General features: G+C 39.2%; 1 protein-coding gene across 5 annotated transcripts in view; it reads left to right on the forward strand.

Annotated features, from left to right (window-relative positions):
* The window catches only part of LOC126266875 (proton-coupled amino acid transporter-like protein CG1139), an 89,668-nt gene that overhangs the window by 48,133 nt on the left and 21,527 nt on the right, over positions 1-20,008 (forward strand). For 3 of the 5 annotated variants that reach the window (XM_049971523.1, XM_049971524.1, XM_049971526.1), the window contains 2 exons: positions 8,194-8,278; positions 8,547-8,819. In XM_049971523.1, the coding sequence (XP_049827480.1) occupies positions 8,194-8,278; positions 8,547-8,819 (358 nt within the window). The remainder of the gene's footprint in view (positions 1-8,193; positions 8,279-8,546; positions 8,820-20,008) is intronic. The other 2 variants (XM_049971527.1, XM_049971525.1) reach the window with 1 other exon arrangement.

Here is a 20,008-nt window from a genome sequence, read left to right on the forward strand (position 1 = left end):
ATTATCTGGTTTTTTAAAGTTACTTTTATTGTTTTTTTCCTTTTTCTTTACCAAGTTGTTTGGGAAGCACAGCAAACTAATCAGCACACCCCCTTTGATGTTAGGTTTTCTTGATCATATTCATCAAAGTGGTGTGCCCTTGGCAACTGGAACATGTTGCCAGAGCCACATCAACAGTCTTTCAGAAGAGACAGGCATACTATGGCTCCCAGACCAATTCAAGCAACAACCTGTGCAGGAATAATTTATGCAGCCCCCAGTCACTGGTGTCATGCAAATTATACATCACAAACAATGGAGCCTTATTATAAACTGTTTCAGAGTAGTCAGGCCAGCTATGGTGCAACTGAAAGTTCTATGATATAATTCCCAGCTTCCTCCATAACACTGCCTGCATTGATCTCCCCCTTGGGTGTCAGACTGGTATGAAGTTCATACTGAGGTGCATCTGCTGTGGACCACAAAAGAATATAGATCCAACTTCACGTCTGGAATGGCAGGCCACCACAGCACTCAATAAACTGGGAGGACCACTGTTACACCGTGGAGTTAATTGAGCACATCCTGGAATTGTGGTGACACTATGCCAACTACAAACTGGTCTCACCACTCATACAAGATTTAATTAATCATTCCTAGCGCCATTCCTGGGATTTATTCTGGTAAGGACATCACGAACAATTCACTAATATTTTTGTTACCAATTAATAAGAGACTTTGCTCTAAAGTAAATGTTTGGTGGGTATAGTGGGAGATTCTCCTTGTAATATCATATGGGATAAGCCTTGAATAAGGCCCACTCCCATGCTGTGACTCTAAAACACTCATCTTTTCACTCATATTCTTGAGTTTTTAGCACTGAAACCTGATACTGATTTCATTAGGAAATTATCTTATTACCCATTTTACCTAATGCCAGAGCAAACAGATATCTAATATGGTGAATGGTTGCTGTTTTTCTTATTCTGTGCATTATTGTAATAAATGTCAAATTTTCAATACCTTGAGACTGTTAACTTTCTTATGGTAGGGTATGTCTGTCTATAAACTTCAATGTGAATTTAATGTCGAAGTTGATAATATCAAAATACAGCACCTGGAAGATGTAAGGAACATTAAGTTACACTATATAGTAAACTAACATCATGAATGTGCTACAGCAAGAACATACACAATTTATGGAACATATTACTTTACAGAACAACACTTAAGATACAGCGAAGTACAGGTTGTGCATAGCACCAAATGAACTGAGCAACAGTAACACAGAGTACAGCATAGGCTGAGCAGTCATTTGTGATTCATTAAATAATTTTATTTCTTTGGCGGCTCACCGGAGCACACCAGGGGCCAATCCAAGTGGTCTCTACAAGCAGGCCTGTGAACTGTATGGACGGGCAAAACCTGAAATCGTGGATGGGCAAAACCTGAAATCGCAAGCATCATGAGTGAAGGTAGATCACTCCTTCCTTCTAGGGGGTGGGAAAACTACATACACATATAAAAACATTAGGCACAGAAAAAGACATGGTAGAGAAAAAAGTGCTGCTACAGAAAATACACTGGTACCATTAAAAAAAAGGGGAGGGGGGCACTGATCTTGCAAGGGACTGAGATTATGAGGCACAGAAAACACCAATGATGGTGCTGATGTCCATTTGATCACCTGGTTATGACAGTGATTGCTGCAGCATGTGGTGGGCAGCCACTGGCGAACAGGGGCAGAAGTGATAAGGGAACAGGTTGATGCACATCCCCTCTCTCATGAGAGGCCATAGGGCAGAGCTGGTGAGGGTGTCTCCACAGTGATATTCTTATCAATATCAGCAGTCAGCACTGGAGGTCCCAGCAGGGCCATTGGATATGATGGCCACACAGGACTCAGCAACAGAAATGGCAGCAGCTGTGATGCCGCGTGCAGGGGGTGTACACCAACAATGGCAGTCAAAGAGTGGAGGTGAAGTCAGGCAACCCAAGACAGTGATCTATCAGGTAGCAGCCCCTGCTGCAACACGAACTGGACTGGCTATGATACGGGAACAGGCATCTATGGCAGCAGGGATGGAGAAGGCAGTGGGTCCTCTGGAATGGACCCCACCATGTGAGGCCACAGATGGTTGAAGTGATGGGATGTCTGCCCTTCAGAAGTTTGGATGATGCACAGGTGCTGGGGCTGGCAACACTTGAAGACAACAAGAGCCCAGTTCAGATAACACCTGAAAACACAAGTGCAGACGTGCACCCAGCCAGAACTGCCGCAGAGCTGGTGATACCGTCAGCAAGGCATCAGATGCTGCAGGTAAAGGAGGGTCTGTGGTTGGTATGAACTCAAAAAAACAGTCTAAAGCAGCTTCAGGAGAAATTCCACATGTGGACATCTGCATCTGAGTTTTAAACACCTGAACCATGCATCCAGCTTTACATTAGACTGAGAGTGAAATGGGGGAGCTGTGAGGTGTTGAACACCACCTGCCTGATAAAAAGATGCAAATTCTCAAGAAGCAAACTGGGGGTTTTTATCTTTGAAAACAGTATATGGAAGTCCCTCAATTGCAAAAATCTTAAGCAGGACCAAAAGAGAGGCTGCCATGGATGTAGACAGATGCCATACCACTAGGGAAACTTGGAATAAGCATCAACTATGTTGAACCAATACTGATTTAGCAAGGACTCAGCAAATTGACAGGTACACACACCCACTGGCACTGCGGCATTGGCCAGGGGGAAAAGACTACTATTGGCCACCTATTGCTGAACACAGTAAATGCAAGTGGTGATAAGACACATAATGTCACCATCTATGCCTGGCCAATACCTATGCTGGGGGGCCAAAGCTCTGGTGTGTGAGGTCCTGCAATGACTGACCTACAGAAGTCAGTATACACCACAGTATAAGGAAGTGGGAATCACAACCCAGGGGGAGCAGCATCCTCTGTAGCCATCAAAAGAATCCCGTCAAACACGGAGAGGTGGTGCTGGATGGAGTAGTAATTAAACAAGGGATCCAAGGCATGGGCAGAAGTTTTCCTTGCCAAGCATGCTGCACAAAAGAGTGGACCTGATGAAGCACTGGATCTATGATAATGGTGAATGCTATCATGGTACTGCTGATGGGAAAACTATCAACCACTTTCTGGTTCTCAATATCAAAATAAAAACAAAGCTACTCATCATGATTGAGTGCCAGGTCTGGCCTGATTGGAAGACATGATAAGGCATTGGTATTGGCATATTGCTCGATTGGCCAGTAATGGGTCTGATAATGATAACAGGAGAGGAAGAGAGCCCACTGGTGCAAAAGATATGCTGAATTGTCCATCACAGAAGCTGAAGGGTGAAAAAGAGCAACCAACAGCTTGTGATTATGATTAAATGGACCTTAGAACCATACAAGAAGCATGAAATTTCTTGATGGTGGACACAATTGCTAAAGTCTCCTTTTCAATCTGAGAATACCACTGCTGAGTGGGAGTTAAGGTATTAGAAGCATAATCAATGGGTCGTCCACACCTGTCTGCATATTGGTATGCCACCACTGCACCAAGACCATGCTGAGAAGCATATGTAGCACACACAGGATAGATTGAAACTTATATTTAAGCAAATCAAATGCTTGGTCACAAGCTGGGGCCAGAAAGAAGGCACATTTTTACACAAAAGCACATGCAGTGGTTGAGCAACAGTGGATACGTCAGGCAAAAACTTACAATAATCTGCAACATTACCTAGAAATGCCTGCAGTTCCTTAATGGAGTTTGGCCATTGCAAAGCCACTGTTGCATCGACATGGTGATGCATTGGCTTGACTCCTGTGTGAGAAATGTCGAAACCTAGGAACTCAATTGAAGACTGAAAAAATTAAGATTTGTCAACATTGCACCTGAGACCCACAGATTGCAAAACAGAAAGCAATGATCAGAGATTTCTAAGGTGGTATTTGATGGTAGAATCCAAAACAATGATATTATCAAGATATGTGATGCAGCCAAGCACAGAGGTGATTGTTGTTGTTGTTGTTGTTGTTGTTGTTGTTGTTGTTGTTGTGCTCTTCAGTCCAGAGACTGGTCTGATGCAGCTCTTCATGCCACTGTATCCTGTGTAAGTCTCTTCATCTCCAAGTAACTACTGCAGCCTACATCCTTCTGAATCTGCTAAGTGTATTCATCTCTTGGTCTCCCTCTATCATATTTACCCTGTCCAATACTAAACCAGTGATCCCTGGATGCCTCAGAACATGTACTACCAATTGATCCCTTCTTCTAGTCAAGTTGTGCCACAAATTCCTCTTTTCCTCAATTCTATTTAGTATCTCCTCATTAGTGCATGATCTCCCCCATCTAATCTTCAGCACTCTTGTGTAGCACCACATTTCAAAAGCTTCTATTCTCTTCTTGTCTAAATTATTAATTGTACATGGTTCACTTCCACACAAAGCTATAGACCATACAAATACTTTCAGAAAAAACTTCCTGACACTTAAATCTATACTCGATGTTAACAAACTTCCCTTCTTCAGAAATGCTTTCCTTGCCTTAGCCAGTCAAAATTTTATATCCTCTCCACTTCAACCATAATCAGTCATTTTTCTCCCAGATAGCAAAACTCATTTACTACTTTAGATGGCTCATTAGGAAATCTTATTCCCTAAGAATCACCTGGTTTAATTTGGCTACATTCCGTTATCCTCATTTTGCTTTTGTTGATGTTCATCTTACATCCTCCTTTCAAGAAACTGTCCATTCCATTCAACTGCTCTTCCAGGTCCTTTGCTGTCTCTGACAGAATTACAATGTCATTGGCAAACCTTGAAGTTTTTGTTTCTTCTCCGTGGATTTTAATTTCTACTCCAAATTTTTCATTTGTTTCCTTTACTGCTTGCTCAATATACAGATTGAATAACTCCAGGTGTAGATTACAAACCTGTCTCATTTTCTTCTCAATCAGTGCTTTCCTATCATGCCCTTGACTCTTGTAACTGCCATTTGGTTTTTGTACAAATTGTAAATAGCCTTTTTGCTCCCTGTATTTTACCCATAACAGCTTCAGAATTTGAAAGATAGTGTTCCAGTCAGTATTGTCAAAAGCTGTCTCTAAGTCTACAAATGCTAGAAAGGTAGGTGTGCTTTTCCTTAACCTATCTTCCAAGATAAGTCGTAGGACCATTATTGCCCTTGTGTGCCAACATTCCTATGGAATCCAAACCGATCTCCCCTGAGGCTGGCTTCTACTAGTTTTTCCACTCATCTGCAAAGAATTTGTGTTATTATTTTGCAACTGTGACTTATTAAACTGATAGTTTGATAATTTTCACCCCGCGGGATTATCTGAGTGGTATCAGGTGCCCCAGTCATGGACTGTGTGGCTGGTCCCAGCGGAGGTTTGAGACCTCCCTCCGGCATGGGTACGTGTGTTTGTCTTTAGGATAATTTAGGTTAAGTAGTGTGTAAGCTTAGGGACTGATGACCTTAGCAGTTAAGTCCCATAAGATTTCACACACATTTGAAGTTTTTTTTTATGTAATTTTCACACCAGTCAACACCTTCTTTCTTTGTGAATGGAATTATTATATTCTTTTTGAAGTCTGAGTATATTTCACCTGTCTCATACATCTTCTTCTTCTATTGTATTTCTTTCCCCTGTTCTTGTCAATCGTTCCCTAATGCTCTCACTGAAACTCTCTACAACCTCTGGCTCTTGCAGTTTATCCTGGTTCCATCTTCTTAAATTCCTACCTTTTTTGCAGTTTTAATCTACAGTTCATAACCAATAAATCATGGTCAGAGTCCACATCTATCCCCGGAAATATCTTGCAATTTAAAATCTGGTTCCTAAATCTCTGTTGTACCATCATATAATCAATCTGAGATCTTCCAGTGTCTCCACACATATAACCTTCTTTGAGGTTGTTAGCCATTATAAAAATATGTTGAAAAATTGTGATCGCACTATCAATGCCAAAAGGCAAGCATTGATATTGGCATAGGCTGAAAAGTGTATTGACAGTCAGAAAGTGCCTAGAGGCCATATCCAAGGGGAGCTGGAGTTATACTTCTGACAAATCAATCTTGGAAAGTGGTAACTGACGGCCAATTTTTTGAGCAACTCATAGGGTGGGGCAAGGGGTATGTATCTATTACAAACAGTGCAAAAATTGTGACACTGAAGTTGCCACAGAGAAAAAGCTTAACCATCAGTTTCTTAACAGTGCACAGTGGTGTAGACCATGCAGTGGAAGAAATAGGCCAAATGACATCAGGCAATGTCAAATGGCCTTACTCGGCCTTGACAGAGTAATGCAATATGACAGGCACCTGCCATGCATGGAAAAAAAAAGAGGGTGGGTAGAGTCTTTCATGGTAATGTGGGCCTGAAAACAAGCAGCGCAACCAAGCAGAAGGGGAAACAGAAATGAAACCCCAGAGTAGAGGAACTCCAGTTGCTGATACAGAATTTGATCTGACACTAAATGCACCTCATCGGCAATGGACAAATTGAAACTGGTAAACATATCTAACCCGAACACATCGGTGGTGTGGGAATGATCCACAAGAAGATGAGAGGGTGAGCAACAGATTTGTAAGAGACAGGAGCAGAGAACTGACTTATGATTGGAATCTGCTGTTTATTGTAGCTAACAAACTTCCATGTACTTGTGTGAGGGGAGGGGAGTCCACGTGCACATATATTTGTGCATTTATTGAAGTCACTGCATTGCTTGTGTCCTCTTGCATTTTCAGCAGTTTATTAAACACACACTAGTCTAGAGAATTTCTTCTGAGAAACAGTCATTGTAGAGACACAGTTGATGTTCATCGATACTACTATGTCCGCCACATTGAAAGAAGAGTTACCCACCAATGCAACGTGACCTTTCTTTTTATACTTGTCGTAAACAGCCCAACGCTTTGGGGCACACAGTATGCTCATATTGGACAAAGCAGTATGAGCAAGGTGGAAGGCAGCAGAGCCACTGCTGTGACATGGCCTGTTACTACGGTGGCCATAACCGACTCTGCCCCATGCAATGCTGAGTCAAACATTTCACTACTGTGACAGCTTCCCCATCATCCTGAATACTTGCAACATGCCTAACAAGGTTTGACTGAGCAACTTCTCATTTACCCCCCCCCCCCCCCCATGCAGCAATCTGATTGCCTGTGGCTTGTGACATGTCACAGAACTGTACTAATTGAGCACATCCAGAAGTGTCGGATTCTCACACTTTATGAAGTGCTTTCTTGCAGTCTTCCCTATCCAGAGCCAGAAGAATAATAACATCTCTCACCATCAGATCACCATAGGATTCATGATGGGTTCTAGTAACAACAATGCGTTAACCCATATAATTCTGCAGCCCAGTGACTGTAAGATTGGTTTGCACATTCTGACAACTGTAAATTATACATGGTTCCAATGATGTGTTCTGTCACAGTAACAGGTTCAGAAAGACTTCCATATTTCATCAAACAATAAGATGACAAGTTCTTGCAAAGGTGCAAGTTGGCGCAATTGATCAAGGGATGGTGAAAGCCAGGAAAGAAAGACCTATAGAGGTATGCCCTGCCGACATGAAAAACCTGGAAATATTGGTGTAACAATGCCTCATAGGAGTCTCAATCTTCAGCTGATTCTTTGTGTACCAGGAAAGGTGATGAGTGTGCTGATGGGAGAGTAGCCTGCCACGTACAGACAGATGCTACTTGATTTAGAGGGTTGGTGAGAGCCTGCTGTTGTTCAGCAAAAAGTTTGCTGCTGGACAGTGAGATGTTGGAGTAATTCTTCCATTGAGATGTTTGTCAGGTGATTAGCACTGACACTAACATATAGAGAAAACATAACTCTGACTCATCACCAAGTTTCTTGTAACGAGAACAAACATTATATACAGAATGCAGTACTTTGTAGAGAAACACATAAACAATGAAATACAGGTTGTGTCCATCATGAGTGGAGGTACATCAGAATGTCTCAACTGTTGGAATGAAATTTATTGTAAGTCCAGAATGAAAAAGTATTTCATTGTTCCTATTCCTGTGACAACATTGGAAAGCATAAATTCTAACTGAGGCTATAGGTTCAATGCTATGCATCCATAGATACGTAATTTCTAAAATTATGAGTAACCTGTCTTTTCTTTATGTAGAACTGAGTTGAAGTACTGCAGTCATTTATGATTTTGCAAACTTATTTCAGGCATATTGTGAATATCTTCCAAGTAATCTTACAGATTGGAAGCTGTTGTGTGTATGTGGTATTTGTCAGCAGCCACATCAAAGCCGTAAGTAGAAACAAGCACAAATAAACACGAGTTTCAATAACTTTGTAAACAGACTTAACTGACTCTGTTCTGACTACTTGTTGACATTATATAGCACATTATATTTATGTACTAAGTTCCCAAGCTAGAATTTATGTGTACAAAATCTATGTGTTTGTAGTATTAAAACACTGCAATAACTAAGAATTTTCATATGTACCTTATCTAAACAATGATTTTATAATATGTCACAAACTAATAATATCATAGAGTGCAATAAATGTTACAGGTAGTGGACCAGTACTCTTATGTGTTGGATCTCAGGATATACATGTTAATTTTGCTTGTGCCACTGATAATAATAAATATGGTGCTCAATTTGAAGCTGTTGGCACCATTTACAACTTTAGCCAATATCTTGACTTTAATTGGCTTTTGTATCACATTCTACTACTTGTTGAACAGTTCTCCCAGCCTTTTGGACAGACAACCATTTGGGCCTCTCAAGGATTTGCCTCTGTTATTTGGAACTGTGCTTTTTTCACTAGAGGCAATTGGTGTAGTAAGTGTTTCAGAATGTTGCAATAAAATTACAGTTGTGTGTTACTATTCATCATCATCTTTGTTGCCGTTGTTGTTGTTCTTATATACATATGTTTATGTGACATCAGTCTGATTAAAATTACTTGACAGTTGATTTCTGTCACTTGCTGCTGCAGTCTTGGCAGACCTGCTGCTAGCACCACTCGATTATGGACAACAAACACAGTGGGTCACTTCACATACACAGTTAATGTGTGATATGCAGCAATGTTGGACATGGCCACCACAAAGTATGACAGAAATGGGAGATGCTCTGTCAACAGCTGATTTTTAAGTGACTAATGACTGAACCATGGCAGATGATACATATTGTAGCCCCCAATTTAAATTCGTGTCCTAACCTAACTACAACATCATGATGTGCAATGTCTGAGAAAATGATCAACAATCTGTGGCAGATTTGAAATCATGATCTCTTTGTTTATGGCATTTAAAGCTAACCTCTATCAGCAAAATCCAGACAGAAAAATTTCATAATACATTTGTTTGCATAGCCATCTTCAACAGCAACATTTCAGGGTCAACAGTAAAAGCAAACTGTAATATCTCACTGTTAATGGTTACCTGAAATTATCCTCTCACTGGCTACATGGGATGCCACCTTACCAACCAATGAGCAGTCTTGGTTGGCATTTGGGTGCAGATTATCGACAACAGAAGTAGATCCCAAATGAAAAAAGAATGATAAGAAGAAAAATAAGAGTAAATAAAACAAGTCAATATTATGATGGAAATGACGTAGCAAAGTATTAGAACCATAAAAAGTAAATTTAACAAAATAAGTGAATAAACACGAAATCTTCTTCAGAAAAGAAAAGAAAACACTCACATTCACACAACTAGCCACACCTCAAACACACATGTCAATTATTCTGGCTAATGCAGCTCTTGCGCTGAATGGATGAATGGAAGCAGCAATCTGGAGTGCAGTGGGGGAGGGTGAGGTATAGCAGGCTATGGATGGGAGGAGAGAAGAGTGCTATCAAAGTGCATGGAGGGACTGGATGGCAACAGGACAAGGCTGCCAGGCACAGTGTTGTGAGGCTGTGGGGAGAGAAAGGGGGGGGGGGGAGAGAATGGAATGGTAAAAAGGAGAGGAGTAAAGAATGGGAAAATACCAGTGTGTTTGTTAGTAGAGAGCAGTGCACAGCGAGGGTGACAGGATGTGAACTGGGAGGATATGATATGGCAGAGTGGGCGGAAACTGTTGGAGGTAGACTGTGGGGTTAGTATGTTATCGTCATTTGAGGCCAGGATAATTTTGAGAGCAGAGAATGATTTGTAAGGATAAATTTTCCTCTTAAGAATGGTCTTTCTGATCATAATGCAAGGTTAGTTACAGAATATAACATAGTTCCATACAGTAATGTAAGAGATTCCTCCAAAATAGTGCATTCAAGTAATGATTTAAGAATTTCAAATTTTTGGGAAAGCTTGCAACAATTAGACTTTTTGCTGATGATTCAAGTATATTAATCATACTCAACAAACAAGAATTAAATGTTCAATTGTGTGTGAAATCTTATGGGACTTAGCTGCTAAGGTCATCAATCCCTAAGCTTACACACTACTTAACCTAAATTATCCCAAGGACAAACACACACACATGCATGCCTGAGGGAGGACTTGAACCTCCACCAGAACCAGCCAACAAGAATTAGCTGAGGCAATTGTAAATAATGTCTTTCAGAAAATTAAGTGGTCCTCCACAAATGGAGTCTCACTAAATTTTGAGGAAGGACTGTATATACAGTTCTAAAAAGCATAACATCATTGATAAATATAAACTCTGAATAGAAGTTTGTTCCTACAGCAAAATATTCAAAATTTCTGTGCACTGATGAGAAAATGAACTGGTAGAAACACATTGATGATCTGCTGAAATGTTTGAATTAAGCTACTCATGCTTTTTTTGTTACTGCAAATTTTGGTGAAAAACAAATTAGAAAATTTGTCTACTATACCTATTTTCATTCACTGCTTTCATGTGGCATCTTATTTTGGGGTAATTCATCACCAAGTGGCAAGATTAGCATCTTTCTGAAAAAATGTCTAACTTACTAAGAATGAATATGAAGAAAAACATCGTTATATGTGGAGACTTCAATATCAAAATTGGAAAAGAATCAACACCAAGACAAGATTTTGAAGAATAGTTAATACAATACAGTATAGAAACAACAATATCTCCACCAACTTTTCAAAGTCAGACAGGTAATGACAACATAATTATTAATATTGATAGGTCTAACTATGAGTCTGTTAAGTCCAAACAGAAATATCTGATCATCATGGACAGCTGATCTGTTTCTGCAGAAGTGAAGACATAATATCTGAACCAAAACAAACAACCAAAGAAATCAGGAACATTAGAGAACAAAATATTAATGTCTTTAGAACAAGATTAACCAGGGAAATGTGGGATGAAGCCCTACAAGTGCAGAATGTAAATGAAAAATATGATTAATTTATTACAAGAATTAAACACCATTTCAATGTAGCATTCCCCAACATAAAGAGCCAAGAAAAAGTGCAGAGTCAGACAAAGTGGATTACAAGTGAAATAACAATACTGTGAAGGAAGCTACATGAACTGAGATGGAGGGGTGAAGCTGAAAATTATAAAATGCTACAAAAGAAGTACAGAAAAATAATACAAGAGACAATATCAAGAGCAGATAATGCTACCATAATGAACTCAAGAAACAAGACAAAGGCAGTTTGGAATGCAATTAATAGTGAATGACAGGAAAAAGCTGGATCAAACAAAGAAACAGATGTCAGGTCAATGAAAATAAACAACACAGTGGTTACAGATGGTAGAGAAATAGCTAACATCCTCAATGATAACTACATGAATGTGGTAGAGAGCTTAAAATTGGAAAGAAATAGTCCACAAAAGAAGGTTACTAAGTTATCACAAAAATCAAGCAGAACCAGTCACAGAAGATGAACTGAGAAAAAGTATACAGAAACTGAAGTCTAAGAAATCAGCTGGTGATGATGAAATATCGAACCACATAATAAAGCAAATAGTGAGTCAATAATCTCACCACTGCTTCATGTACCAAACAGCTCTCTCATAGATGTGATTTTTCCAGAACAACTGAAGCTAAGCAGGGTGGTACCAGTGTACAAAAAAGGGGATAAGGATGACTGCAGCAACTACAGGCCAGTTTCACTGATGTCAGGTTTCTCAAAAATCCTGGAAATGCTTATGTATACTAGATTAGTTGATTGTCTGGACAAATACAACATTCTCATACCATCTCAGTACAGTTTCAGAAAGAGTAGATCTAAGGAATCAGCTGTTGCCAGTCTGACAGAATATATTACACAGTACTTGGTTGAAAACAAGTTGTACCTGCAATGTTTCTGGATCTCCCCAAAGCACTGAACACTACTGACCATGAAATACTGAGAGACCTATGGTATTTGAGGGCAATTGTGGAAGTGGATGGAATTGTACCTATGCAGCATGAAGCAATATATATAAATAGGGGATGCATATCAGTCAAAAACCAAAACCATGAAATGTGGAGTGCCACAGGGATTGGTAATGGAGCCATTTCTGTTTAATCTGTCTATTAAAGACATGGATGTTGAAGAGAAAGAGAAGGAAGTATTGTATGCAAATGATGTGATGATACCGAACAATCACCAAACTGTGGCACAACTTGAGAGTAGAGCATACATATCTGCAAACACCACAGCACAGTGGATCCTGGAAATTGAAATTGTTATAAAACCAAAAAAGACTATATGCAGTGTTCAGAACTAGAAAATGTAGAATCTAATAGATTCTTAGGTATTACTGTTGACAACAAGTGAAAAGGAAACAACATATTAATTTTGTCTGTAAGAAACTCACCTCCATCATACTTATAATGAGGCAATTAGCACAGTATGCAGCCAAACAGTTACTGTGCACAGTGTACCGTGGACTCTTTGAGACATACCTGCAGTGTGGAGTGGCAGTGTGGGAAAATTCAAACATTCAAGAAACAAAAAGGGTGTTAACATTAAAAATAGCGGTCAGAATCATATTAAGAAGAAAGACTTCTGAAACATGCACAAACTGCTTCAAAAACTAGGCATCTTAACTTTTTCCTCCTTGTAAAAATATAAAACTATACTATGTTACAAAAGATAGTGCAGAGTGGACTACAAGTGACAGTGTACACATCCACAACACACATAGGAAAAATGATATACGAAGCATACCCCACTGACTGACAATGCTTGAAAAAGGACTCCAATACTCAGCTATCAAACAACGATGAAGTCTGCCTAAATAACTGCATGACAACATACATGACATCAAGTTTTCGAAAAACCTAAAAGACTATCTGGTGGAAAAGGCATTTTACAGTGTTGATGAATACTGCTCACGTTAAATTTGTAAATATGGTTAATTATAATCACTGATGATAGAATAGTTAGAAAGTACATGATAATGAAGGTTTTTATATTTTGACATGTTCTATATTTCATGTATGTTTATTGTACACATGTAATTCTACAGGATCAAATAAAATTCATTCGGTTAAGAGAAAAGTATTCATTTCACAAAAATATTTAAATCTGAATAACAGCTGGCAGCTTGTAGACAATTGTTTAAGGAATTAGGGATATTCGTATTCCTTTCACAATACATACATTCACTTATGATATTAGTCATTAATAACCTGTCTCAATTCAAAAATAATAGCAAAGTGCATATCTACAACACTATGAGAAAGGATGATCTTCACTATTCTGCATTAAATCTGACTTTGGCACCAAAAGGGCGAATTATGCTGCCACAAAAGTCTTTGGTCATTTACTAAATAGTGTTAAAAGCCAAGTAGCATTTGAAAACAAATATTAAAAGAATTTATAAATGATAACTCCTACTCAACAGATAAATTTTTGGGTATGAGATAGCAATTCTAAAAACAATTAATCATATTATGTAATAAACCTTATGTTAAACTGACACTTCTCACATCATTACAAAATGTCATATTCATGATCTGTGGAACAAGTATTCAAGTAAAGTAATGTAACCCACATCCATGCAGTTCAGAAAAGCTGGTGGTGGTTTGGTTGGTTGGTTTTAAGGATAAATGGACCAAACTACAGGGTCATCAGTCCCTTGCTGGTGGTGGAAGGAACGATCCATAAGGCCCAGGTTCTGAACCAGCCATTGAAATCAAGCATGTTATGTTCATCTGCATGTTTTGCCACAGGGTGGTCCACTTTGCTCTTGTCACAGTTCAGCAGCGACCATTCATCCCAGGTCTTGCACCTGGGTCTTCACAGGTGTATTATCCCTATGAAAAGGGGTTGGGTTTGGGAGTGGCATGTCGATGGACTAGGAAGTTTGGTGGGCAATAGAACACTTCTTTAGGAGTGATGGGAAGGCTCTCGGGTAGGAAGTCCAACGTTTCAGGGGATGATGGTAGACGAAGCCCTGGTGAATGATGTGGTTCAGTTGTTACAGTCTGGGGTGGTACTAGATTATCAAGGGGCACTCATTTGTAACTGGCTCCTGGGGGTGGTGAGAGGATTAAAGGTACGTTGGGACATGGCACAGGCAATCTGTTTGCTGACTAGATGGTGAGTGTTCATCAGAGACAAGGGTATCATAAAGCAGTGCCCCAGGAAAGTGTAATGGGACTGCTGTTGTTCTCTATATACATAACTGATTTGGCTGACAGGGTGGGCAGCTATCTGTGGTAATTTGCTGATGATGTCATGATGTATGGGAAAGGTCTCAAAGTTGAGTGACTGTAGGAAGATACAAGACAACTTAGAGTCAGTTTCCAGTTGGTGTGATAAATGACAGCTAGCCCTAAATATGGGAAAACATAAGTTAATGTGGGTGAATAGGAAGATCAAATCTGTACTGTTGGGATACAGTATTGCTAGTGTCCTGCTTGACACAGTCAAGTTGTTTAAATATATGGGCATGACACTGCTAAGCAATACAAGATGGAACAAGCAAGTGAGAACAGTGGTAGGGACTTTTGTTTATTGGGATAATTTTAGGATGATGATGATGTTTGGTTTGTGGAGCACTCTACTACGTGGTTATCAGTGCCCATACATATTCCCAACCTTTGCTCAGTCCAGTCTCGCCACTTTCATGAATGATGATGAAATGACGAGGACAGCACAAACACCCAATCATCTTGAGGCGATAATTTTAGGAAAGAGTGTTTCACCTGTAAAGGAGACCACATATAGGATACTGGTGCGACCTGTTCTTGTGTACTGCTCGATATGTTTGGGATCCATCCCAGGTTGGATTAAAGGAAGACATCAAAGCAATTCAGAGGCGGACAGCTAGATTTGTAACCATTAGTTACAAAAACAAGTAAGTGTTATGGAGGTGCTTCTGGAACTTAAATGGGAATCCCTGGAGGGAAGGTATGTTTTTTTTAGAAACACTCTTGAGAAAATTTAGAGAATGAGCATGTGAAGCTGACTACTCAACAATTCTACTGCTGCCAACTTACATTGCACTTACAGACCACAAAGATACAAGAAATTAGAGCTCATACAGACGCATATAGACAGTCATTTTTCCCTCACTCTTGCTGAGTGGATTAGCCACACAGTCTGACACACCTTGTCATGGTTCGCACAGCTCCAGCCAACAGAGGTTCAAGTCCTCCCTTGAGCATGGGTGTGTGTGTGTCGTCCTTAGCATAAGTTAGTTCAAGTTAGATTAAGTAGTGTGTAAGTCTAGGGACTGATGACCTCAGCAGTTTGGTGTCATAGGAAATTACCACAAATTTCTAAATTTTTACCTTGCTCTATTTCCAAGTGGAACAGGAAAGGAAATCAGTAGTAGTGATACAGGGTACTCTCTGCCATGCACCATACATGAGAGGGTTGCTTTTGGACTGTTGTTTGGAGGTTTTGGTCAATGAGGGCTGAAATTCTTTCAGTGGGGGGAAATAACCAGCTGGTACAGGGGGTCCAGAGACGTTGGGGTTGGGGTTTTGAGGAGAATGTACAAATTGGGTGTGCTTGGTGTCATTGGTTTGAGGAGGGGAAGAGGATTTGGGGCAGAGGTCCTGGGAAGCACCTAAGGCCTTAAGCACTGATTGGACTTCTGGGATGGCATCACTAAGGCAGAATTTACTGGTGAAGGAATCAGAAAATTGGCAGAGGCCTTCCACCAGGTAATCACTGTGTTTCATAACAACAGTGGTGGTACCTTCTTGTACACATAGGATAATTAGGTTAGGATCTGTTTTGTGACTCTGTATGACTGTCATTTCATCTGCTGAAAGGTTGGTGTTCTTAGGAAGGGCTTGGAGAGGGTGTTGAGGCCAAGTTGGAAGTAAGGAATCCCTAGAAGGTGACAAGGGGAGTAGTTGGGACGGAGGGGGGAAGATCACAGTTCAGTGGTGGTATCAACTGGGAAAGGCATCTTTAAATGATGGGATTAGGTTGGCTTTGGATGGAGGGACTGGTGACAAATAAGTGTTTCCATTGCAGGGATTGGCAGAAGTAGAGTAGTCTTTGGCAATTCCAATATGGTTAAATTTGAGTACAGCGTTCAAGGTGGGGCCTTTGGATAGAATTAAAAGTTCTGTGCGACTGAGAATTTTGGCAGAAAGGTTAACAACTGTGCTATGGCATATTTTGGCTCATGGAATTTGTGGAATGTTGGTAGGAAGTTTTGGGGGTGTGGCAAGTGGAAAAGGTCAACATGGCAGGGCCTGGGCGCTATGAGGAATTGATGAGGAGGAACAGCATAGATTGGATAGTGGTGCACCAAGGCAGCAGCGGGATATCATCAGGTTATCAGGATGGATAACTTGTGGAAATGGTGTCTACAGTGCTCTTAGACGTGCTGGAGAGCAAAGGAATAAATTTCAGAAATTCAGTATGCTATTTGTGGAGGAGATGGGGAGAATTCCCCCCTCACCCTCACCCTCCCCCCCCCCCCTCCACTCCTTTGTATTAAAACATCCCATCTTCCAAATTCAAATTACCTGCTCCAGCCAGGCACGTTTACACTCACGGGTTATGTGAAACTTAAAAATTTGTGGAACTGTAAACAGAAAGTATTAAAGCACTTTACTGTTAACATACTAACTTATTAGTTTTGAAAAAAGTATTGTGTATTTATCATTTTTAAATTCAATCATCATCATCAAGCTGTCATTGTTGCTTTAATCTAAGCTACAACATCAGTTACTTGCGAAGCAAGCAGCATTGTTAGTGACTTAAGTGTGTGCAGGCATCTCTTTCAAACAAAGCAAATTTTTGTCATTGCTTAAGATCAGTGTTTTACCAGAAATATGTGAAAACATTGACAGTCAAGTTACTAAAAGTGGTGCTAAAAGGAATTAAAATAGATGGTGAACCTAAAAAACAAAATCGTAATGTGCTGTTAACTGTAGCTAGCAAATCTTCAATAACTGAAGACTCAGAAGTAATGAGGTAGAAATGGGGGTAGAAGTAGGACTGAAATCACAGTGTGGATCTGTGCCACTCTATCATGTTCCCAAAATTTGCAAAAAACTAAGCCATGGCTTTCTCTAAATGAAACAAAATTGGTAATATACACAAGGTACTCAGAAGTTCTGGAACTTAAAGTTGAAAGCATAGAACATGTGCATATCAGTGTTGCATTTTTAGGTAGTGTTTCTGCTAATAATGCTAAAAATACTAAGTAATAAAATCAGTGACCATGCAAAGTGCAAATTGTACATGAAATGTGTAGAAATCATATGTTGCAAATAGTGGTGGCTGGTGGTCTCTAGACTAAGAGGGTTGACATGTCTTTTGAGTCACATTTGGTGTCTTCAGAATGTTTTTTGAACAGAGAAAATATAGCATTTTGTTTATTAGCAAGTGATGTAATTTAAACCTCCATGTAACACATTTTTTTTAGTCTGATATCAAAATATAAAAACTTACATACAAATATATAGTTTTTAATATTTTCTGCTGGCAAGACATTAATTTATGTAATAAAATGAAAATGATGTTCTTACCTTAATTAATAGTTATGTAACAGTATTTTTTCCATAGAGCACTTAGTTAATGCATCCAGTCTCACTTCTTTTATTGCATTTCCAGTGAAACCCTTTATCCTCTCCAGTTTGAAGAAAGACCTCTGACTTTCTGCTGTTGTCACTGGTGGTGTACAAATAATTCATAGAAGTTTTATACTGATTCCAGGAAACATTTTCTAAACTATTCTTGTAGATACACTTAAGAAGTGTTAAAGCTCCATTTGCAGTTTGAAAATCATTTCTATTCTATATGAGTGTCAGCACCTGCCACAGTTCATTTTCAATTTAACTCAAATAATTTAATTGCAGTCTGAAATTTTTGTCAGAGAATAACAGCTTGCATTTCAGAAACAAACTGGGGTCGAACAATATAGCTGCTGAAAAGTGATTTGCTAAATGTGAAATGCTCAACAATGTTAGCCACAGCATTGTCACAGATTTCTGTTACAACAATGCTACAGGAGTCTACCAAATGGAATTATTTTGGACATACAATCTCCTGATTTACATTCCCATTATCCCAATGCTGATAGAAATCAAGAGTGGTTCTCATTAGTTGTATCACTGACCTGAAATCAGAGATGTTCTTAAGAGTTTTCATAGTGTCAGCATCTCTATGTTGTAGCTGATTCAACAAAACATCACAGAGTTGTGGGACATTATTGAATAACTCCAACCAAAATAGAAACTCTTGGTCATTGTTGAGAAGTTTCAAAAGTTGAGATGCTTTCTTGATTGTTGAAGAATCATTGCTATTGTAGTCCTCAATTATCGAAAGGTGCTTAGCTATTTCTTTTTTATACTTAAACATGGTGTTCACAAATCTCATCTTAAAATCCTATCTTGTATCAACATTATTTGGAATATATTTCTTCAAAGCATTATCCAGTATGGCTGTTTGTTTCACTGACTTTGAGAAGAATGTAGAGAATCCTTGGAAATTGCTAAATAACATTCTAATTTCTTTGTTTTGTGTTTTATAGCACTCTACAATGAGGTTGAGTTGATAGGCATAATAAAACATAAAATTTGTTTTTTCATTCACTCCTTTCACTCTTTCCTGCACCTCCAATGCAACTATCACTCATAAATGAGGCTCCATCATAGCTCTGAGCTATTAGTTTCTCTGGAGAGTCATCAAAGACATTAAACCATTACTTTCGAAAACTTTATTACTTTATGTTTTCATCCTTTTTTGAGAGCAATGTGATACTATGAGTGATAAATGAAAGAAAAAGCTGTTTTAAAGAACATCACTATATTAGTACAAGAACTATAGACCATTGCATTTTTGGGACGTTGAAAATATTAGCTCTCAATGTGCAATGTATTAGTAACTGCAGACACTGCAAGAAACATCATGAACAAAATGAAATTACTGTTTGTAATATTATCAAATGTCTAATCAGTATGAAATGAAACTCCCCCCCCCCCCCCCCACCCCCCCCCCATCCCTCCACATCTCTTCTGTGCTTCACTTGGAATTCTTAATAGAGTGATTTCCTAGACCTAGTCATACATCTTCGCTCAGCTGCTCTACCATGAGTTTCCTTTCTTGCGGGCTGCTGCATTTCAGTGTTCATCTGGTTTTCTTTGAAAGGTACTTCACTATTCTGTTTAAGACATCTGAAAGTGATAATTTCTTTTTTGGGTTAGTTATTTCATAAGCACACCATGTGCTTACTATGCAGATATCAATCATCTTGGTGAACAGTGGCGACCACCAGTTATTATATTTTGCCCTTGTCCTATGAAGTGACATCTGCTTGTCCAGTATATAAATGTGTGTTCCCTGTACATAATGTGGCAGGGAAGCTTATGATACTCACTCAAAAACAGTATACCTATAAAGGATTTTTAACTGTTCTTTGACTAGATGAAAACTGATGTTTTTCTGTTGGCAAGCATAGATTTTGCTTTGCTTTGTAATGGTTCACACTAGTACCTCAGGAGAAAATTCATTGGATACCTGGGGCACTGGATTATTTGCTTGACATTCTGCAACATAATTTTTACTGCCCCTACATGGTTCATGAGTGTTTGTCTATGTTGGTTACATTTATACCACTTACATTTGTGGTTTTTGTGTTTTTCTGTTTGTGTTCTAATGGTTTTCTTCAGTAGC

This window comes from Schistocerca gregaria, chromosome 4 (assembly GCF_023897955.1).
Source record: "Schistocerca gregaria isolate iqSchGreg1 chromosome 4, iqSchGreg1.2, whole genome shotgun sequence".
NCBI lineage: Eukaryota > Metazoa > Arthropoda > Insecta > Orthoptera > Acrididae > Schistocerca > Schistocerca gregaria.